At 39.6% G+C, this 21,828-nt stretch overlaps 1 protein-coding gene across 6 annotated transcripts in view; it reads left to right on the top strand.

Annotated features, from left to right (window-relative positions):
• Positions 1–21,828, top strand: part of LOC118792261 (protein FAM135A-like) — a 106,883-nt gene that overhangs the window by 52,737 nt on the left and 32,318 nt on the right. For all 6 annotated transcript variants that reach the window (XM_036550090.1, XM_036550081.1, XM_036550072.1 and 3 more), the window contains 7 exons: positions 639–688; positions 1,722–1,877; positions 2,041–2,114; positions 10,986–11,140; positions 16,408–18,607; positions 20,868–21,028; positions 21,668–21,759. In XM_036550090.1, coding sequence (XP_036405983.1) covers positions 639–688; positions 1,722–1,877; positions 2,041–2,114; positions 10,986–11,140; positions 16,408–18,607; positions 20,868–21,028; positions 21,668–21,759 — 2,888 coding nt within the window. The remainder of the gene's footprint in view (positions 1–638; positions 689–1,721; positions 1,878–2,040; positions 2,115–10,985; positions 11,141–16,407; positions 18,608–20,867; positions 21,029–21,667; positions 21,760–21,828) is intronic.

The raw sequence follows: 21,828 nt of genomic DNA, 5'->3' as shown, positions 1-21,828 counted from the left end.
ATTCTCTGTCATGCAAATTTTTGTGATTACTATTTATTGTATGATGATGCAAGTACTTTACAGTCACCTAAGAAACTAATCACTTTTCTGTGACATTTATGATCTGTATAACCAGACCCCAGCTGAATATTTTTCCTTTTATTTAATTTGATGATATCACTGTTGCTGCCTTATTCTGTGGAACATCTTTTGAGTACCATCTGTAATTTACCATGACTGTAACATTCTGAATGAGTTAAAGTTGTCTGTACCATCTGTAATTTACCATGACTGCAGTGTTCTGAATGAGTTTAAGTTGTCTGTACCATCTGTAATTTACTATGACTGCAGCATTCTGAATGAGTTAAAGTTGTCTGTTGACTGACACAAGTAGAGGGCCTCAAGTAGTCCAAGTTGGATAATTCAGTATATGATTAGGCTCTGACTCTGTTGAAATATATTGGTTGTTGAAAAAGCAGTCTTGCTTTCAGGTGTGAACTTCTTTCACTCTCTGACTTTAACAGTGAGTTTACACAAGTTACAGATCAGTGGGTTATGTTTTACTGATGTTTGGCTTGGACATATACTCTGATTTTTGTCTTGACAAACATTGTATCTTTATGGTTCATAAAAATGATGAAACATTATCTTTTTTCCAGAGGAACTAGATGTGGAAGCCCGACTCTCTGAGCTGTGTCATCAAGTAAAGGCAAGTTTCTGTCTAATGTTCCAATACTGCATGGTTACTACTATTGTTCAGAGAGCTGCAGTGTTGAATATTACACTTTTGTATAATACTCCTTTGAAGCCTTACGCATGTTGTAAAAATATTATTTTTAGAAAGAGGGCAAACTGATGCAAAGATAGATCAACCTATGTTATTTTAATGTAAAAAATTTAAATTTCATCATAAGGAGTTCCACATAAAGAAAAAAATAGATAGTGATTTGGAATGAATGGAAAAAGCTAGGGGCAATGGTGTCCTGCTCACAGTGCTTTTGCTTAAGAATGTCTTTGTAAATCCACATCCTCACAAGAGGGTTGGCAATGGGATACGTCTGTGTCTGTATTTCACATTAGTGAAAATATAATAGCTAAGCTAATTTTCTATGGAAATTGTTTTATTCTTAATTCTCTTACATTATCAATGACAGTTGCATGTAAACAATAAAATTCTTCCTGCCACACTTGTTATAATGTAATAATAAAAACCCTCCTCCTCTAGCTTTTAATTAACACTTGCAGTGTGAAGCTGTTCAGTGGCAGGGGCAACTAGACCTAAGGAAGCATCTGTAAAGTGGATTAAGTATGTATGAGAGTTATGTGTGAGACTCAAAAAACAAAATGTTAAATCAACAAGTGCTCCCAAAGGACTACATTTTACACTGTTTCAAATACATGGAAGTCAGGCACTGAAAATTTACAGTCTGGTGCCTTGTGTGAATTAATATTTACATTTATTCATTTGGCAGATGCTTTTATCCAAAGCAACTTACAAGTGAGGTGCAATACAACACAAATAACAAATTAATTGTACAGGATGCTTAAGGTTTGAAATTTCCTTCACATGCTGAAGTTAGACTACCACCCCACCAAAAATACACCATGAGACCGCAGGTCCTCAGCTAACTTCATAGATAGTTTAGTGACTGCATGAATGCTTAACGTGAAACCGATGTTTGTGACCCTTGTGTATGCTCACAAGAGCTTATGGTGGCTGGCTCATGCTTATTCTTCTACAGCAGGCAAAGAACCCTGAGGAGCTTGCAGAGCTCGTGAACATGAACTTGGCACTGCTCTGCTCCCTGCTGATGGCCCTGTGGGGGCAGTTCCTGGAAGTGGTGTCCCTGCATGACGAAATTACCACCATTCTGGCCCGGGAGCACCACATGCTTCGAGTATGATTCATTGTCTTACCTCTGTGTTTATTAGTGTGTAATTTCACAATTCATCCATAGTAAAGCAGAAATTGGTACCCCTGAAATTTAGCAAGTCTTTGTATTTGTATACAGAAACATATTTACAGACCATTGTAACACATGTGTGACTCTTCCCTCATAGGTAAGAAGATTTGCAGAAGCTTTCTTTTGTCTTGAACATCCAAGACAAACAGCTCTGGCATATCAAGAACTACAGTAAGTTTGACACATGAACATTCCTGAATTTAGAATGATTTAGCATCACAGCAGACACAAGCCACTACATAGATAACTATATACGTGCTTGAGCTATAAACAGCTTGTCTGCACTAAGGACATACAAGATATAGATTCATTGTATCTGTGGTAAGGGCAACTCTTACTGTGGAATAAAATATCTCAACCTATTTGATTGTAATGAAAGGTGTTCTCAAATGTTTGTGAGTGAAGATGAGTGAATGAAAGCTTTTATGCTAAAAGACTGTCAAATTCTGTCAAATGCCTTTATTTGATTGTATGATATTACAGTAGCTATGGGTTGGGTGATATTCAGTGTGTAGAATAAGATATTAAATTTCATCTGGTGTGTAGCAAAATCAGCACTTTTGTTGATCTGTATACTTATTCACATAAGAAACAAGATAGAGTCCTATCACATTTGGCATTCAAATTCTAGGCTATCACATTTTGATTTGTCATTGACGGTTCAAAATAAGGTTTGAGAAATTGGTTTCATTCCTTCCATGCTGTTCATCTAATCACGTTAATACAAATCTGTCTACATCTATCTGAACTACAGCAGTGGATTGATAGGGTGAAGGGAAGGAAATAGGTTTTGCAACTAGATGAGTCAACAGACATATATATATATATATTCTGCCGACTTACTTGTGTTTGTCAGATACAGTTTTCATGGAAAACTATGAACGCATGATTTTTTTTTTGCACTGTGCTGGACGTAATTTGCAGAGGCATTGACATTTTCATACACCAAAGTATAAGAGAAGGGATTATCTTGGGACCAATGTGTTGTTGTGTGCATAGATGGTGGTGGGGCAATGTTGGGTAAAAAAGAAAGAGCTGAAAGTGGCACCTGACGTTAATTTTATGCATTGTACTATTCACATAGAAGCTCTTGCTAGCAAAGCACTCAATCCAGTTTTTCTTCAAACTGCAATTAAAATAGCAAACTATATCAAATCATGTGCCATGAACACCAGGCTGTATGCCACACTATGTAAAGACATGGGCTCAGAACATGAAGGCCTGCTGTTTAACACAGAGTATAGGTAGCTTTCCTGGGGGAAAGTTTTCAACCGCCTGTACAAGCTGTGAGATGAGGTGTGCCTGTTCCTGATCAGTTCTGGGTCCCAACTTGCTGACCATCTGACTGACCTCAACTGGTTAGCAGAAGTAGCGTATTTAACTTGTACACTTGAAAGACTTAATGCACTGAAGTTATGACTACAAAGCCTAAAGATAAACATATTGTCAACAACAAGAAGCTAATGTAGACCTATAGGCTAATGACATTGTGATTTCTCGATGACAGTGATTTCATATAGGAACATGAATGCCATCTAGAAACCTGTTTTGATGAGTTTAGGGCTGTACTGCTACGTGACACACAATGCTACAGCATACTGCAGGTTGATGGCAATTTCGCAGGGTGTTTTTGGTGGCTGCATCTGTATATGATCTAGTTTCAATACTGAACTGTAATTTCCTACATGATGCTTCTTAGGATCATGTAATGAGCAAGCAGCTGACTAAAAGTATATCACTGAAGTATATATCACTTATTTTCTTGAAAAATCCAAACTGCAGTAGTGGTAGGAAAAAACATGAGTACAAATAACAGATTCATGTAATTTGAATGAAAGCAGAAAGCTAATCCTTGCAGAATTATTGAAAGGAAGAAAACCATCTCAGGGCAGTAGTTGTTAATCTGGTCAATTGTTGAAAGCTACAGAGAGGTCTATAAGAGTCATGAAGGAGATCAGGGAAAGAGAGGTTGTCCTTACAGAGTGGAGTCTCCAGCCTCAAAATTTTGTTTTGATTCAGTAGGTTTATCTGAAAATGAGAACCGGACAGTGGTTTTAAATACAGCACACAGCTTTGGACATGAAGATGACAAAATAGGCATTTGGTTTTGTTTGTATAAGAAAAGAATAATATATCCACATTATGCACTCCACTGTGCATCAATTGTGCATTAGATGTTGCGAGTAAATATTATGATATTTTGCTGGCCAGTTATGTACAGACAGCCCTCCTGGTGTGGAGGAACTCCAGTGGCCTGCACAGAGCCCTGACCTCAACCCCGTTGAACACCTTTGGGATGAACGCCGATTGCGAGCCAGGCCTTCTCGACCAGCGTCAGTGCCTGACCTCACAAATGCTCTTTTGGCTGAATGGGCACAAATTCCCACAGGCACACTCCAAAATCTTGTGGAAAGCCTTCCCAGAAGAGTGGAGGCTGGTATCACTGCAAACGGGGGGCGGGGCGGGGCAGGTAACTCTCGGGCAATTCCAGATGGTTTTGGAATGGGATGTCCAATAAGCTCATATAGGTGTGATGGTCAGGTGTCCACATACTTTTGGCTACATAGTGTATATCTGGTGGTACTTTATTTGATGATGGTGAAACAATTATGAAAATTTATGAAAATGATAAACCTTCATACTGATAGAAAACCTTCAGCCTTGTCTGCAATTGTGATGGATGAAAATCAATGCCAGCAAAAACCCTGTACTGTTCATCTTGATTTTAAGGTCACTGACAATATTGTCGGACATGGACAGTGCTTGCAAGTAGGGACTGAGTATTTGAAAAGTGTTTGGAAAAAGTATTTGAAAAATGTTTTTTAGAAGTATTTTAAAATATTGAAAATATAAGCATTTACTTTTCAAGAAAGTATTCCAATTGCTTATGATAAAAAGGATTTGTTTGGGCTAGTGTATTTAGAAATAGTTGAAATGCATAAGAAATTGCATTTTCAAATACAAATACTTAAATAACATTTGTATTTGACCCAGGTCTGGCTGCAGTGCAAGTCGCTTTGAAAAAGTGAAGAACATCTTTACTTGAGTATAATCTCTGTTTTCAGCTGTACAATGTGTATGTGTCTCACAGCAAGCCCCATTAGAAGACGCTTAATTTATTACAAAAGACTAACAATAAGAATAGCAATAAGAAACTGCATATATTTAACAAAATAGGGTATTTATTTTTGCAAATACATACCAACATAACACCACTGCATTTATTTAACAAAATAAGGCATTTCCATAAAATAATGACACAATGTCTGTTTAAAAGCCTATGCTATTCAGAAAATCTTCACACTTTAACAGGCATGGCAAAATTGCAATCAAGGTCTTTTCAAATGTATTAAGGTACCTTTTTAAATGTCAACTCTTACCTAACCATGCACTCATGCTTGTATGGAAGCCGCTAGTCATGCGCCCTGCATGTTTACAGTTACTTCATTGATTTTTCAAATAGTTGACCATCTTCCCCTCATTTTTGAATTATGTTTGCTACCTGTGCTTATACTGCTACTGTCTTCCTGCTAATATCTGTTACACTTTTATCCATGTATATTTTAAAAATATTACTGTTATGTCAATTTTAATATACTCAAATCACGCATATTGATTCAAGTGTAAGCAGGTGTGCCTGAAAAACATTTTCTGTTGTATACACTTTCCATGTATTCCAAACTAAACACTATGTTTAAAGTCAAATAGGTTTTGTTAAAATTACACCTATAAACATTACATACATAGTATGCATTGCTGAATGAATAATAAATCGTGAGAAGTAAGAGAGAGTAACACCATAACAAGCTAACGTCATTATACACTTAGATTCATTTCCATGATTTCAATGTTTCGTTGGCCTACTATTATTGATACTGTATGTATGAGGCAAGGATTAGCTTGTTATTTTTCTCATAGTTTTCTTATACTATTCGTAGAAGATATACATTTTGGGTTATAACTTTTGGATTTTAGAATATTAAAAGTAAAGCAATCATAATGGATAAGTACCTTTTTCATTAAATTTGACTTTGTTTAATATTTTATGTCTAGAATAGGCTGTTTCATTCATTTTTGGTAATTGTGTACTGTTACTTTAAGAGAGCGCATCCTCATGCATTTACTTCAGTTAAGCGGTTGAACTCGGGAATTGAGAGGAGGCTAGACTAGCCGTAGAGTCACATGGTTTTCATACTGTGTCGTGTCATGTTTAGTTTTATATTATTCAGCAAAGAAAATTCAGTGGATTTGACCTGCTTGTGACACGTGTGGAATAAAAGTTGTTTGTGTTTTTCCAACTTTACAACAAAGTCGAGTAGATGATTGTAAAACTACATCAGTCGGACACGTGTAGGCTGTGACTACCAACTAGGTCACTTTTTCTGCAGTAACACCGTTGCCTACATAAGCTGTTTTTTATTCAATGCCGTTGTGTGAAACGTTAGCTAACCTACTAATATGAAAGAAATAGTCTAGCCTTCATCATGGCCAGAGTATGCATATTTAACATGTTTCATACAACTGCCTTTACTCCAGAGGCTGTACCAGGTTACTGTTTTGAACGTTTCTTACAGATAATGGCATAATGATCATTACTTTGTCTTACCGAATGGTATGCTGCCATTTCACACACAAGCCACCTGCTGCTGCCAACGTGTGTAAATTCCAATTGCTGCTGTCAGTGGAAGTGCTGATGATGCAAGGGGCTGCGCTCGCGCCTTCTCTCACAACTCTCACACACAGAGGACACTAAATAACAATTCTAAACTGAATTAAGCATGCACTCGTCTCGGATTCTCAACCACTGATTTTTTTATCCAGTTGTATTTAGCTTCATATTTTATTTTTAGCTCTAAAAAAATTACCGAGGTCCAGACCTCAGTGACCTCATAGCTGGTTACGGGCATGATGCTGAACTAAAGTCTACGAACAGCATTCTGGAATAATTGTCCTTTCTGTCTAGGTGGGAGAGGGTGAGGTGGAGGGCAGTAGTGATGGCATCATCATTTGTCTGGTTGGAGCGGTAGGCAAACTGCAGTGGGTCCAGATGGTCTGGGAGATGGGCCATCATGTGCCTCAGTACCAGCCTCTCAAAGCACTTTGTAATGATGGTTGTGAGTGCTACAGGCCGATAGTCATTGAGGCAGGGCACGGTTGACTTGGTGGTTTTGAGGCAAGCAGGTACTGTTGCTGTGTTCAGGGAGATGTTGAAGATGTCCGTGAGAATGCCTGCCATCTGCTCAGGGCATTCCCTGAGCACCCGACCAGGTATGCTGTCCAGCAGCTTTACGTGGGTTGACTCTGCGTAGAGTATTGCTTACATCAGCTGTGGACAGGCAGAGGACCTGGTCGTTGGGGGAAGGGGTGGTCTTCCTTGTGAGTTCCATGTTCTGTGCCTCAAAACGTGCATAGAAGTCATTCAGCACACCTGGCAAGGAGGTGTCACTGCTAGAAGCCTGAGGTGTTGGTTTGTAGTCAGTCACGGTTTGTACTCCCTGCCACATGCGCTGTGTGGACCTTCTTTGCATAGGCACGCTTGATGGCCCGGGCCAGTTTGGCTCTGGCTGTGATGACATCCACCCTGTCCCCAGACTTAAACGCTGCATCCCTGGCTTTCACCAAAGCGTGCACCTCTGCAGAGAACCAGGGTTTTTGACTTGCTCGGGTGGTGAAAGTTCTAGGGACAGTAACATCTTCAATGCACTTGCTAATGTAGCCAGTCACTGAGACTGTGTACTCCTCCCAGTCCACAGAGCTGCCATAGATGGCAGCTTCTCTGAAGATTTCCCAGTCTGTGTTCTCAAAACAGTCCTGCAGTGCTGACGTGGTTCCCCGAGGCCAGGTTCTCACCTCCTTAAGGGCTGGTCTGACCCGGAGTCAGTAAAATTCGTACACCATTCTTTGTTGATGTAGACACACAGGCCACCACCACAGGTCTTACTGGACAAAGCAGCAGTCCTGTCCGACTGGAAAGCTATTAGCCCGTCGAGCTGAATGACAGAGTTGGGGATACGCTCGTGCAGCACGTCTCAGTGAAGATGAGAGTACAGCAGTGTCTCATCTCCTTTCCACAGGTTAAAAGCAGTCTTAAGTATTCCAGATTATTGTTGATGGAGCGAATGTTGGAGAGGAAAGCAGACGGGAGTGCCGGTCAGCTACTCAAACTACATGCACTGATTATAAGGCAGGTTGCTGAAAAATCAAACAGCCACATAGCTACCCTAAGACAAAGGTTCCTGGCATAAAGCATGTGTGTTAAAACCAATAATGGGTAGCTGATCCAGTGCACTAATGTCTCATTAGTTACATGTGCAGCATTAAGAAAAACAGCAGCCAGTGCATCAGTCCCTAATTTGGTCAAACATAGAATGTGGAACTGTAGCTTTACTTTATTTAAAATTACTTTAAATTCACAGCATATCTAGGTTGCTAGCTATATGGTGAGCAAAGCACTTTACCAAGATATGTAGCTAACTACTATTAGCTCTCAGGTAGGAGGTAGAGAGAAAAAAAAAATCAGTTTTTGTTCACAATTTCAGAAACAGACTTTAAAACATTAACCAATCACATTCCTGGTCTATGGTGGAATGAAGAAAGCCATGTCAGGAATATGAGAGAAGGATTCAGACACAGACAAGAATAGTGAAATGTCTGTTCGATAGTTCGGAACCAAAAATCAAGGTCACAAAACAGTCCAAGGTCAAAAAGAGTTAATCTGGAAAAACAGGGAGATTTAAATACAGAGACTAATAATAACAAAATAGGAATCAGGTGATAAGAATGACCCTCAGGTGGTGGGTGTGGCAGGTGGGCAGACCGGCAGGACAGGAGGCGGGATGATGGAGCACATGGCGTCTGTAAACCAAAGCACACGCAAGACAACAGCAAAAACAAAAACAAAGACACACCCACCAAGACAGACAGGAGAAAACACATAGAACAGGAGGACCTCAGAAGGAGGTCCCGACAAGCCAGTTCATTCAAGCGATATCAGTATCATTTCCTCATTGAAGAGTTAGTTTACCAGTTAATACCTTTCCTACTTCATATGATTCATGTTTTACTATTGAACAATCACAGAATAGTGCATTGACTTGTCCATCTCTTAGACTGTACATCTGACCAATCAGACTAGCACACTCTATCAGCTAATGATTGTTCATTATGTTTTTTTAAGGAATGTGGAATTGTGCCCATTATATTTGACAGGTTGCCTAGAACATTTTAATTTGTTACTTTTCATCATAAAAGCTTGCAGGTTTCCTGATAGTCTATGCATGCATCTATGGGCCAACTTATCCATGTGTATATACAGTGTCTTGTATAAAACTGGTCATTAATATAATAGATATCAAAATGAAAAGTTACCCTATATATATTTGTTTACTGCAAACTCAGTTGTGTGTATATGTACTGTATTTCACCTGTGAAAGGTCATTTTGTTCACATATAAATTTGATGGTTGCAGTTTTATCACAATGCTGAAAAGATCTGGTGCAAATGTGCACTTGCCTGCATGATATGAACGCAATCGCTCATATGCCTAAATAGTGAATCTGGCCCGAGAATTTTAAAACTTTTTACGTAGCAAGCAAGCTCAGAGTTCTGTGAATATTAATTCTTTCCCCTTCCCCCATGGAACAGAGCGAGTTTGTTCCTCTGTGGAGGGCTCACAGTATACTTTATGCAGATAGCTAGCATGTTGGCTAACTAAGGAGCTGGCTGAAAATGAAAGCAGATAGTTTGCCACCAAGAGTAATCAATTGGTGTGATTATTTTGCTGTTAGCTATCTAGTAACCACAATTTCATTTTCAGCTTTAGCTTTACCTAAGGATCTTATTTTGAGAAAATATTTTTCTCTTATTGGCTAGTGGGCATCTAAAATACAATTTTATTGTTAAGAAAAAACTGGTCAGGAGGCAGACATCCAAATGGCAGTGCACAGGATACAATTAGGAGTCTCCAGCAGATTACTTTCTTTTTGAACATGCAGTACTGGGGTCCACCGTTCATGGACCAGCACCTAGTCAGGGGCAAACCACACTGGTTTTGGTTTAGTTTAGTATTTGGTAAAAATTAAATGTAACCAAACAAACAAAGTCCAGCAGCAATCTCCAGATTCTTCCATCAAGCAAAAGGGAGTCCAGAAAAACCGAAAACAGATAAATAAAAAAAACAACATATGGCTATGTGGATGGCAATATCGATAATTTGACAGCATTTTATTAAACACTCTCACAGCGTACACCATATAGTGGTCAAACTTGATGAGAAAAAAAACATTGGTAATCCATACACGAGGATATAAAAGGCCTTAAAATATGTCTCAAACAGACACATACAGTCTACCCTTTCAAAAGTACCACTGCCATGACGTGGGTATCACTGTTTATATACTCTATAAATGGAGAATTGCCTCCAGTAAAGCAGATGGGACTTACAGTGTCATAGAATGAGAAAAAACAAACAGGAAGAATGTGAAAAGACATGCATATGTCTATGTGAGTGTTTATCTCTCGTACCATCAAGTGGCTTTACTACAGCTAGTTTCAGATTTCACTTAAAAGGGTTCATGTGATTCACTTCCACATTATGCCTGTGCCTGTCCCACCTGAGCCATCAATCATGACCAAAGCCAGTCTGGAGCAAATCAGGGTGGAATTTATGCCAGTTTTTGTTGGTCAGAAAAATCTGCCAGTGTTAGAATAAAAGACAAAACAATCATTACAAAATCATAAACAATCATAAACAATCATTTTAACCAATCAGGAAGGATAGTTTTATAATAAAGCTGAACTGTGAATACAAACATTGCCTACTTTCTGTATTGTGTCAAGTAGATTTAAACCCGTTACATGTCTACATGCTAAAGTTGCCTGTAAGTGTTGATCTAGTACCAGATTTCCCAAGCACAATTCTAATGATGACATTATAACCAAACCATTACAACCAAAACAGCACAACTGGTTCTAAATGAAAATTTGCATCCTGTTGAAATTAACAAATCATTTGGTTTCTTATTGTATTTTGCTATTCCCCAGTGCTCAAAGCCACCTGCAGATGACCACAGCAATCAAAAGCTCAGCTTACTTCTTGTCCTTACCTCCACTGCCTGTGGAGTGTGCTGACCTTGATGGAGACATCAGCTCTTTGCCAGTCATCTTTGAAGACAGGTACCTGGAGTCCATTACAGAAGGTCAGTTCAGCCACATTGTGAGACATTTTTCTTGTTAATTTGAATGCCTGGAGAGGTGACCCCTGTCCCTTCTGTCACCATGTATTGCTAGAGCATACGGATCATCACTCATCCAATGAATGGTAGGACTACACTCATCCAATGAATTGTGAGACTGCTGCTCGACTTGGTGTCAGAGCTCCAGTAGTCTGAGATTTTTGGCTTTTTCATGAACCCAAGGGTGAATCACCAGAGATGTTAGCATCTCCTGGGAATCAGTCGGTTTCCACTCACTAAAATAGTTGTGTGGAGCCAGTTGCCCCAAGAGCATTCATAGTCTCCATATATCAACTTGTTTTGGAGACTGTCAGGTCAATGATGTTTGATGTGAACATAGACAGAAAGTAAACTGTAGAACACTATGGCCTAGGTCAAGGGCTGTTAGGAAAGTCCCTTTTGGGCCTAGTGGCTGATAGTTCCTCAACAATTTGTCAACAACATTATTCTATCTTAATGTATTGAGTTCAATTTTTGTTAAACAGTTGGAATGAAATACATTTAACTGTTGTCGATGTGCTTCTGTAAAGCCTGCTGGTTCTTATTTTGAAATTCTTTAGTGCTGTAATTAGGGTTGGGAACCGAAACTCGGTTCCAAAATTAGAACCGAATCCAAGTACCGGGTACCCGTAAAAAAAAATTGAATTTCAGTTTCTAAATGTCTACGTGTTCGCTTGTTTAGCCCTTTTGTGCGTACAGTCACAGCAGTGTGATTAGCCGTTTAGCATGTACGCTAAAACTGGTGCGATTAGAACCCTAGATTGGAAAAATTCTATGATTTAACGTTAAAAATGTAGCAAATGCTAGCTGAAAACTATGAGAAGCTTAATAACACTGATGAAAACATAACAAACCATGCAACATAAGATGCGCACTACATAACATAAAAATAAGTTACGTGAGAAAGGGTTAGATATGAGCTGGCATGCATGGCTAACATCACAACAGTGTGAAAGATGGACCGCAGTAAACGGTCAAAAGTGTGGCTTCACTTTAGAAAATGAAATGACAACAAGGCAAAGTGCAATGCATGTGGGAAGCTAATTAGCTGCAAGTCAGGTTACACATCAAATCTGACCAAACAGTTAAGGCAGCACAGCGTCGATCTGAAAGACTGTGTTTGATGTCTTGCGATAAGCAAGAATAAGTAGAATCGGAATCGATAAAATTCAAACAATACCCAACCCTAGTTGTAATTGTAATTAACCTTGATTCGTGTCACAAACTATGCTGTTGGGCGCTTTGGGGGAATTAGTGGACTTGAGAAGTCCCTAATTGTGATGTTTAAACGGTGTGGGAACCCTCTTCTTGGCAACCGAAATGACCATGAGCAGTGCATCTGTCTTTCTCTGGATCATGGGAGGGAGGCTGGCAGGGAGTTGTTGGAATTTGACAATTTTCTTTATAGGAAAAGCAGAAGACATGGGCATATAAAAAAACTTCCTCACAACATAAAACATGGTGTAAAATATGGTCATGAATAATCACATTTTAAATCATCAAACATGCAATTTTGTGTTCAAAAAACTAGTATCAGTTCCTTTTATCAGTGTCTATATAGTTTTCATAGATGTCCCCTAGCCACCCCCCCATGCTGTTTCATTTTGGTTGATTATTTGGCACATTTTAAGAAATAGTTGTTTAAGAACAACAATTTAATTTAACAATGTAATTTAAGAAAATGTTGACCAAATTAATTATGAGCTCAAAACGTGTAAGGACCCATAACCAGGAACTTAGTGACATTAAAATGAAAATTATTATTATTGGTAATGTGTAATGTAAAAAAAATATATATAATAAGGTGAATTCATTTTCAGATATATCATAGTGGTTATATATTTACTGTGCATTAATATCTGATTTATATCTCACTTATTCATAAACTTTTTTTCATTATCTGACACCTTTGCTCTGTAAGTTAATGAAGCCTTCAGTTATGCAATGTATACCTTTATTACTAAAGATTTTGACAGAAGCTCTTTGTGTAGTGTCCATAGACTGTATTTTCGAACTCCAAGCTTTTAACGTGAACAGCACAATATTAGTAATATGAGTAAAATGAAATCTGTGACATTCCTATAAGCCACTTTACAAAACCTTGAAAGAAGCATAAGGAATGATAATCTGACATGAATATGTTCTAATGCTGAGCATGTTCATGCCCAGAACCATAAAATTCTGAATAATGCATTGGGATTATTATCCTCGTTCAGTTTTCATCCTTGCAGATTTTCTTTCCATTTTTAGAAAATAGGTCCAATCCAATTACATTCAAGTCAATTGCAAGCAATTGCACATATATCACGTCAATATACAAATATGCAAACAGAGTGCAAGCTGAATTGTTGAAAAAAGGTAACAAATTTCAGTCATGCCCCAAAAGTGCTTTATAAAACAGGATAAGCACTCAGCTAGGACAAATGAGGCTAGTGCTACTGTGATATCTACCGGGTAACCTGCAACATTACGCTACAAGAAGACAACGGGGCAGGTAGATGCCGGTATATCATCAGGGTTATCAAGAGGGCACCTTCTTTCATTGGTGTTTCATTGAGTTAGCCTCACGACAGCTTGGGTAGGCTCAACCCTCTATACCCGCTCTCACCACCTATGCTAACCACTTACCCCGCTCAACAGCTTTGACAATACAACAAACTCAAGCAAACTTCGACCAACTTTTCTGCTGATGAAGTGCACCAACACGCAAGCACTAGCGTCCTTACACTTCTAATACTCTGCTAATAAAGCACGCCAATTGCGCACCAACCAACAAACACCTGTGTCTTTACTACCAACCTTATACTTATCTTACGAGGGTTAGCAGACATATTCTGTTTTATTTTTAAGTTGTCACTCCACCTCCATAGGGTTCCTTGTCTTTGGAAGGATTCCATTATTGTACCTGTGCCAAAACATAAAGCTCCAAAGTCACCCAAAGACTACAGGCCTGTGGTGCTTACCTCTCTTGTAATGAAATCACACGAGAAGATTGTGAAGGATGCGCTTCTGAACACAGTGCAGGCAAATTTGGACCCGTTCCAATTTGCATATAGGTCAGGCAGGGGTGTGGTCGATGCGACAGGCACCCTATTAAATATGATTTTGGCACACTTAGAGGGTGCAAACACTTTTGTACGACTAATCTTTATTGATTTCTCCTCTGCTTTTAATTGCATAATCTGATATGTTGGCTGATGGATTTTCTAACTGGAAGCTTAATGGTGTTTTATCAGACGTTCTTCTCTCCTCCACCGGATTGCCCCAGGGGTGCGTCTTCTCACTTCTTTTATTTGTGCTATACATAAACAAGTGCCAAAGCCAATATGTGAGGCACCATATCATTAAGTTAGCCAATAATTCGGTGATCGTGTCTCTCCTCAGCAGTAATGACCCTGATCATGGCCCGGTAGTGGCAGATTTCACAGATTGGTGCAAGTCATCCTTCTTAGACATTAATGTGTCTAAAACTAAAGAGATGATATTAGATTTTAGGAAAATTCCTACAGTCACCTCTCATCAATGACCAGCCTGTTGAGTTTGTGCAGCATTATAAATATCTTGGCACTGAAATTGATGACAAACTGACCTTTGAGTTTCAGGTGGAAGCTGTGTGTAGAAAAGCCCATCAGTGTATGTGTTTTTATCGCAAGCTTTGAAGCTTTAATGTTGACAATACTTTTATGAAAATGTATTATTCTTGTTTTATTGAATCTGCCTTGACATTCTCCTTTGCCAGCTGGTACGGGTCACTTAATATCAAAAATAGAAACAGATTGCAGGGTATCGTCAAATTGTGCAGCAAAATTGCAGGTACGACCCTGAATGAGTTAACTAATCTGTACAAGGTCAGGACTTTGAAGAAGGCCCAGTCAATCCTGGCTGACCCTAGCCACCCCTTGTTCAAGGAGTACAAGTTGCTTCCATCTGGCCGCAGATACAAATTGCCAACATGCAGGACAAACATATTTAAGAATTCATTTGTCCAGCCGCCATTGGCCTTCTAAATAATGTGATTTTTATGTTGTAGTCATCGTCCTTTACCCAGTGGGATTTTTATGGGATTTTATGTTGTTTTTTATTTTTGTGTTTTTTGGTTTATTTATTTATTATTGTTCATCTGATGTTGTGTATACTGATCAGACTGATGTTGGATACTGCTGGCTGTACAACACATTGCCCCTCGGGGATCATAAAGATATCCTTGATCCTTGATCCTTGACAATAGCCATTCTACTAACTCGTTTCCCACCTGAACACAGGAAAAAAAGAAAACACACACACAATGCATATTATACTCCTTTCTGACCCCAGCTAACACTATTTCTTCTGCGCCAAATCCGCCTACAGTGGATATAAAAAGTCTACACACCCTTATGAAATTGCAGGTTTTTGAAATGTAAAGACAGAAATAAAAACAATGTAAATGTCAGACTGTTTCCATCTGTAATGTGATCTTCCAACAAAGAAAAATCCAGAGAAATAGTTAATTATTAGGAACACTTTAAATAAAAAAAGCTACAGCACCCTGATTGCATAAGTCTGCACACCCTCTCATAATGGGGTCTCTAGCTGTGTTCAAAGTTAACCAATCACATTCAAAATCATGCTTGTAGGTGCCTCTTGTACTGCCTGCATCAAGTTCCACTTCCTCCTTGTAGCTACATTTGGCACCAGATTACTAACTTAAGTGTCCTTCCTGACAATTGTAACTCTAACCTTACCTTAACACACTTAAACTCCTCCACTAAGGTAGGAACCATTTCATGGTTGCTATACTCAGCATTTAAATATTATGTAGCTAACTCTGGAAAATTCAAAGCATGAGAGAGAGCTAGTTATATAAATGAGTGCTGTTTGTATATTCAGCTCTTTTTAAACTCAGCTTTTGCTGAAAAACATTCACCCAGTAAGCTATTCTTAATAGGTTTAATTAGGTTTTGCATGCTTAAAGAGAATTCATTGAATTCATTTTCATTGAAATGTCATTAAATTTAACTGTCATTAAAAACCTACCAATTCTGTTTTCAATTTAGAACTGAATCTATACCTCCTTGACCCAGTCTCAACAAAAAAGTGTACTTTGTCAGCTTCATAAAGTTGATATTTATGGTAGAGCTGCCATATGGAAACCACTTATACCTAAAGCCAGCACTTTTGTGACTTTTATGCTATATGTTGAATGCAATCAGATTTTTCATTCCTTTTTCATTCCATTTTCTTCCCTGAAGACCATGATGTACCATGGCTTGGGGTCCACCACACAAGGAGCGGCTCCATCTCTAACAGAGTTGAGAAATCTGACCTGCAATGCAATGCCATGGGCTACCCCAGCCCTGACCCCAAACTCCGCCAGTTAGTAATGCCAGCTGCTTCGTCTGGGGAGGAGGAGAAGCTACTTAAGCCCCAAAAGGGCAAACCAGAGGACTCCTTCAAGTTCAAAGGCAAATCTGTCAAACTAAGGAAGAACATGAAGACAGATAATTCCAAGAAACTAATCAAACAGAGTTCCAAGGACTCAGTGGTCCTTGTAGGCTTCAAGTGCCTAAAGGTATCCCCTGCTGAAAACAGTGGCAAATACAAAGATGATGACATACCAGGGAACCAAAAAGAGGAATGTGAGGCTCTCCTGGGGGACTTCAGCAGTGACTCAAAGACTTCGACAAAGCAGTTAATTGAGATGGATATTCAGCCATCAATTGCTGGTCAAAATGTTCATGAACTGATCAAAAGTGACTATGAAACCAGTACTGTGAGCCAGGAAAGTGGGACTATCATGAGTTTTGATGCAAAGAATAAGCCCCAGATAAGCACTGGAGCTACAGCTACAGAATGCAAAGCAATCCAATCTGAGTTTCCTTGTGAGCAACCTTGCAGCCAAAATCTGGTCCAGGCACCTCAAGTTAGGCAAATTGAAGTGAAGTCAAGCAACAAAAATCCACACCAGGGGGAGAAAGTGACTGTTATTATGCCTGTTCAGGCTAATACAAACATCCAAGGGAATGTCCCTGAGGTCACTCAGACAGACTACACAGGATCAATGTCCTTGAATAGTGATTTTGTCTTTGGGACGGCTATAGGCCACAAATCTCAGGATACTTCGCCAGGGAACAGCCAGGAGGGTGTGTCCACAAAGGAGATCCACCTACTGGTGGGGGGTGACTGCATCAAGTTAACAGACAATGGGGGACTCTGTGCCTCATCACGCCTTTCAGACTCTGGGATTGAGAGTGAACCCAGCTCTGGGTGGGTTGTGGATGAACGGGGTCCCCAGACACTGTCCAGAGCCCCTGGGCCCTCCCAGCTGCTTAAACCAGAATCCTCAGTGAGGAGCAGTGGAGCAGAGGGTTTTTGCACTGAGAGTACTAGTGCGGTCAGCGGTATCCAGTCCTCCCTCACCTCTATCAACTCCTTACCATCTGATGATAATGGTGAGGATGGCTCAGGGGGATCTGTCACACCTGAGGGCCATTCTTCATCAGATGGACCAAAAGGAAACATTGCTAGGCAGGATCTGGGCAGGAAGTCCAGCATCCTGGTTCAAGAGCAGACTGTGGTGTTCTCTGGGAGCATGGATGTTATTGCCAGTGCTAACATTAACACAGTCAGCACTTCAGCCACAATCAGTCCCTTTTCAAATATTACAGCCACAGCTTCCGAAATTTGCACTGATGAACATGGGTACACGGCATCTAATCAAGGGACCCAACCAACAGCCCACCCTGGAAGAGGCCCCATATTACAGGTTGCTGCTTTAGACTCTGGTGACCCAAGTTCTACTGTAACTCTCCTAGAATACCCTACTGAACTTCAATATGAGGACAGTGAGGGAAAAGGTATTGATAAAAGTTTTGCAGCGGTTAACCAAGATGCTGTAGACTCCAAATCCCAGGAAGACCCTCCCAGGGAATCTCAGGCAGCATATCTTTCAGCCACAAGCAGCACCGACGTTGTCAGGCAGGGCCTTGTAGAGAATTACTTTGCTTCACATTCCAGCAATGACATCTCTGAGATCAGCCCAGGTGAGACAGCTGTAGTTACCCTGGATCAAAGAATAACAGAGGAAGAGGAGGAGCCAGAACACGAGATGATTGAGAATGGCTACTATGAGGAAGGGAGTGACCTGTCTTATATGAATGGAATTGAAGTGGCAGAATATAGCTACTGTGATGAGGTTGGTGAGGTTGAGGAGCGAAGCTCACATTCAGCGCAGCTAAGTATAGAGCCTTTCCGTGAAGCAGGAAGCCTACCAGGTGTCTGCACTCCCAGCTGCCTGTCCTTCACCTCTGCTGTGCGGGACTCCCCCTGCAGCTTGGGCTGCTCTCGGGGCAAGGTGGACACTGTCACCAAACAGCCCTGCCATGCCCCCTTCCCCTCTTCTTCCAACTCTTTGCAATGGTATGAGAGTGCCCCCACAGCCCAGATGAATGCGTGAGTATATCCAATTTATCTAGTCTCCTCAAACTGACAATTTCATAGTTGAAAGACATAATTTTTAAAAAGAATAGCAAAATAGGACTGTGTTGGTTTTTGAGTGAATAGCAAATGCTGCCATGAAAAAAGTCTAAAAGATACTTTTTTCAAGCATCAGCATCAAAATTTTAAGTCAAGTGACAATGGAATATTTATGAAATAGCACCAATTTCAGTTGAGTGACCTCTGGAATCAAAACAGAATTTTAGCTTCGAGCAGATGTACTCAGAGAGAGAGAGAGTGCATGAAAGAAAGAGAAAAAATTCACACCCATCCTCTCCCTATAGACTTTTTTAATGACCAAGACATTACATTGCACATGTGCAACTTTGCCCCAAATTAACTTCAGGCATGCCATTTTTAAATCCTTGATTCGCTGGCTAGCTTGCCAGCTAACGACAAAGACTAGTAGATATTTCCTCAGCCTACCCAAAATAAAACAACCAAGATACAAAAAAAGACAATGGATCCAAATTAATTACTGCCAGATCCTCTGAACAGTGTTAAGAAAAATTTATGGTCAGAAAATTTAGCTATAAATGTTACCTGAAGTAATCTACTCCAGTGTGTAACATACACTTACTTACTTGTATGTGTAATTATGAGAATGTGACAACCAGTTCTGAGATACAGATGGTTTGGCAGTTAAATGGATTAAGGTAGCAGAACTGTGTGCATTTGTTCATATAGCTAGGCTAGGTAACAATGACTTTTAAGTAGTGGTGAACTGAGGTCTGATGTTAGGCGCCCAGCTAGCTTAAAGGCACCAGCTCGAAAAATTAGCTAGCTAGCCCACTAAAATTACAGAACACTTGTGGTAGATAACCAACTGATAAATTGTATCTGAAGCTATTTGCTGCTGTCATTGTACAGGTAAACACCATTTTGGTCAGCTGAGTCACGTACAGTAACAAGGGAAGACATTTTCTCTTTGGCTGTTTTCAAGTTGCCTTCTGTTATTATGTCTCTGTAGCTAATAAAGTTTTTGACAGCTATAAACGCTATGTTGCTAAACGCTATATTATTAATGCTGGTGATGAACTAGACAGAAAGTAGTAAGCTTCAGAGTAGGAGCACGGTAGTAATTTGTTTTACTAGTAGTGCAAGCTTTGCTCAAGAGACAGTCTGTATCCGTAGTCGCTGTAGTAGACTCATTGTGACATCAGCTACACGTTAAAATGTTCAGAGTCTAAGCATTCTATCCTTGCTACCTAATGGGATTTTTGATGTAAAATTGAAAAGATCTCAACAAATATTTTATAGAGTGTAAAAAAAAAAGACAAGCAACACATTCCATACGAGTTGAAGTTATTTTTCAGAGTTTTATAAGTGTAGCTGTAAAGCTGTAGGAGGAGATGTGTAAAGAAAATCAGGTAGAATAAAAAAAAAGAAACTAGAGAGGTATGTTTTAGAACAAACCTTAAGTTAGCTTTTAAAAGCTTAACATAGTAGTTAGTAGTTACTAGGGTTGCCAAATTTGTTCAGCTGGCTGGAATGAGATTTGAGACCATCTCAAGCTGACAAACATGACCTTTTTGTGGGTAGGTCAACAAGTTGAGCCAGTCAATCTGTTAGGTAGCTAACTGGTATACAACGCAGTTAGACAACTCCCAGGCAGCTTACGTCATTACCTTGTTGCTGCAAAAGCTAATTCTTTTTTCAGCTGGTTATGTCAGTAGCTAAGTCACTAGCTGATGAAAGCCATTTTACACCTTAGCTATCGAATGTGCTAGTTAGCAAGTGAACAAAAATTGGTAATGCGCTAGCTAACGAACAGGTTCTATTTTAGCCAGTTACTTTGGTTGCTAGTCCAACTCTTGTTTTAACAGAAGATCTGTAAACAGATTTGGTATGAGATTTCATCAACATCACGACAGCATGCAGCTGAGACTGAAAGCATTAGAGTCACGCCAGATGAGTGAGATTGCACGGGATATGGTACCTTTTTCAAGCCAACTTGAAATTTCAAGTTGACCTTAAAGCCAGCAGGAAAGTGAGGCCCAAAGTGTCTCTCAGTATTATCCTCCTGGTCAAATTCAGACAACAGAGCACGTACAAAATTGGTCACTTATCCCACCCATGTATTCTATTTACAGATTCCATGCAAAGTGATTTTGTTTCATGTGATACAACAACTGTAATATTCTCCTTTTGCATTAGTGTCTGTCGAGAAATGGAGGAAGTATTAAACACTTCCTATGAAAGGTTTTTTGGTCAGTTTTGTTCAGGCTAAGGAGGAGTTGAAGCAGCTGAAGTTACCAGGTTTTGTGTATAGTGAAGTACCAGACCTGGCCTCCAGCATCCCTTACTTCAGCATGGAGGAAGATGAGAGATCAGAGGAGGGCATCCACCTCATAGTTTGTGTCCACGGCCTTGACGGTGAGCATTCAGACAGATTGACATTCAAACAAATGTAGAATTTCTGTAACCACAAGAAGCCATGTTCGATTGATTTTGGTTGTGTATATCCCTGTGAAACGAACACATCATTACTTTAAAGCAATAGGTATTGGTTAGAAGCTGCTGGCTGTTTGTCAGTATTCTTACTGCTTGATATTCAATAACAATTTAGTTGTACATTTCACAGCTGGTGTTCTGTTTTCTGTCCACATTCTCCTAGTTGCTATCAGTCACCTAATATGTAGTTAAATGTGTTTGTAAATAGTATTCTTGAAAATATCAGAGCAGCTTAATTTCTGCAGTGTTGACATTATTTAAGTCACTTCTGCTTACTACTGTGTTACTTTTTAGGGTGAATTGATAAAGGAGGTAAAAATGGCACTGAATTTCAAACTATTAAGTGCAGTGGGTACCAGATCAGATGTTCAGTGAAACCTGAATCAAATCCAGACATGATAGCACACTATAGCCACTGTAACAGTTTCATTGTTGTGTGTTAAATCTTGCCACACAAGATGAGATTAAAAGCTTGTGTTTGCATCCTTCTATGTATTTTTATCAATTACAGAAATAATATTCATTATAATAATAACATTCATCTCTTACTCATAAACCCAGGTAACAGTGCTGACTTGCGACTGGTGAAGACCTACCTGGAGCTGGGGTTACCAGGAGTTCGCATTGATTTCCTCATGTCAGAGCGTAACCAGGTCAGTGGATACATTCTGTTAGCCTGCTGTTCAAACACTCCATATTTCTTCATTGTTATTAAGATGCTG

This window comes from Megalops cyprinoides, chromosome 1 (genome assembly GCF_013368585.1).
Source record: "Megalops cyprinoides isolate fMegCyp1 chromosome 1, fMegCyp1.pri, whole genome shotgun sequence".
Lineage (NCBI taxonomy): Eukaryota > Metazoa > Chordata > Actinopteri > Elopiformes > Megalopidae > Megalops > Megalops cyprinoides.
The sequence above is the reverse complement of the archived record's forward strand: the minus strand, read 5'-3'. Positions and strand labels throughout refer to the sequence as shown.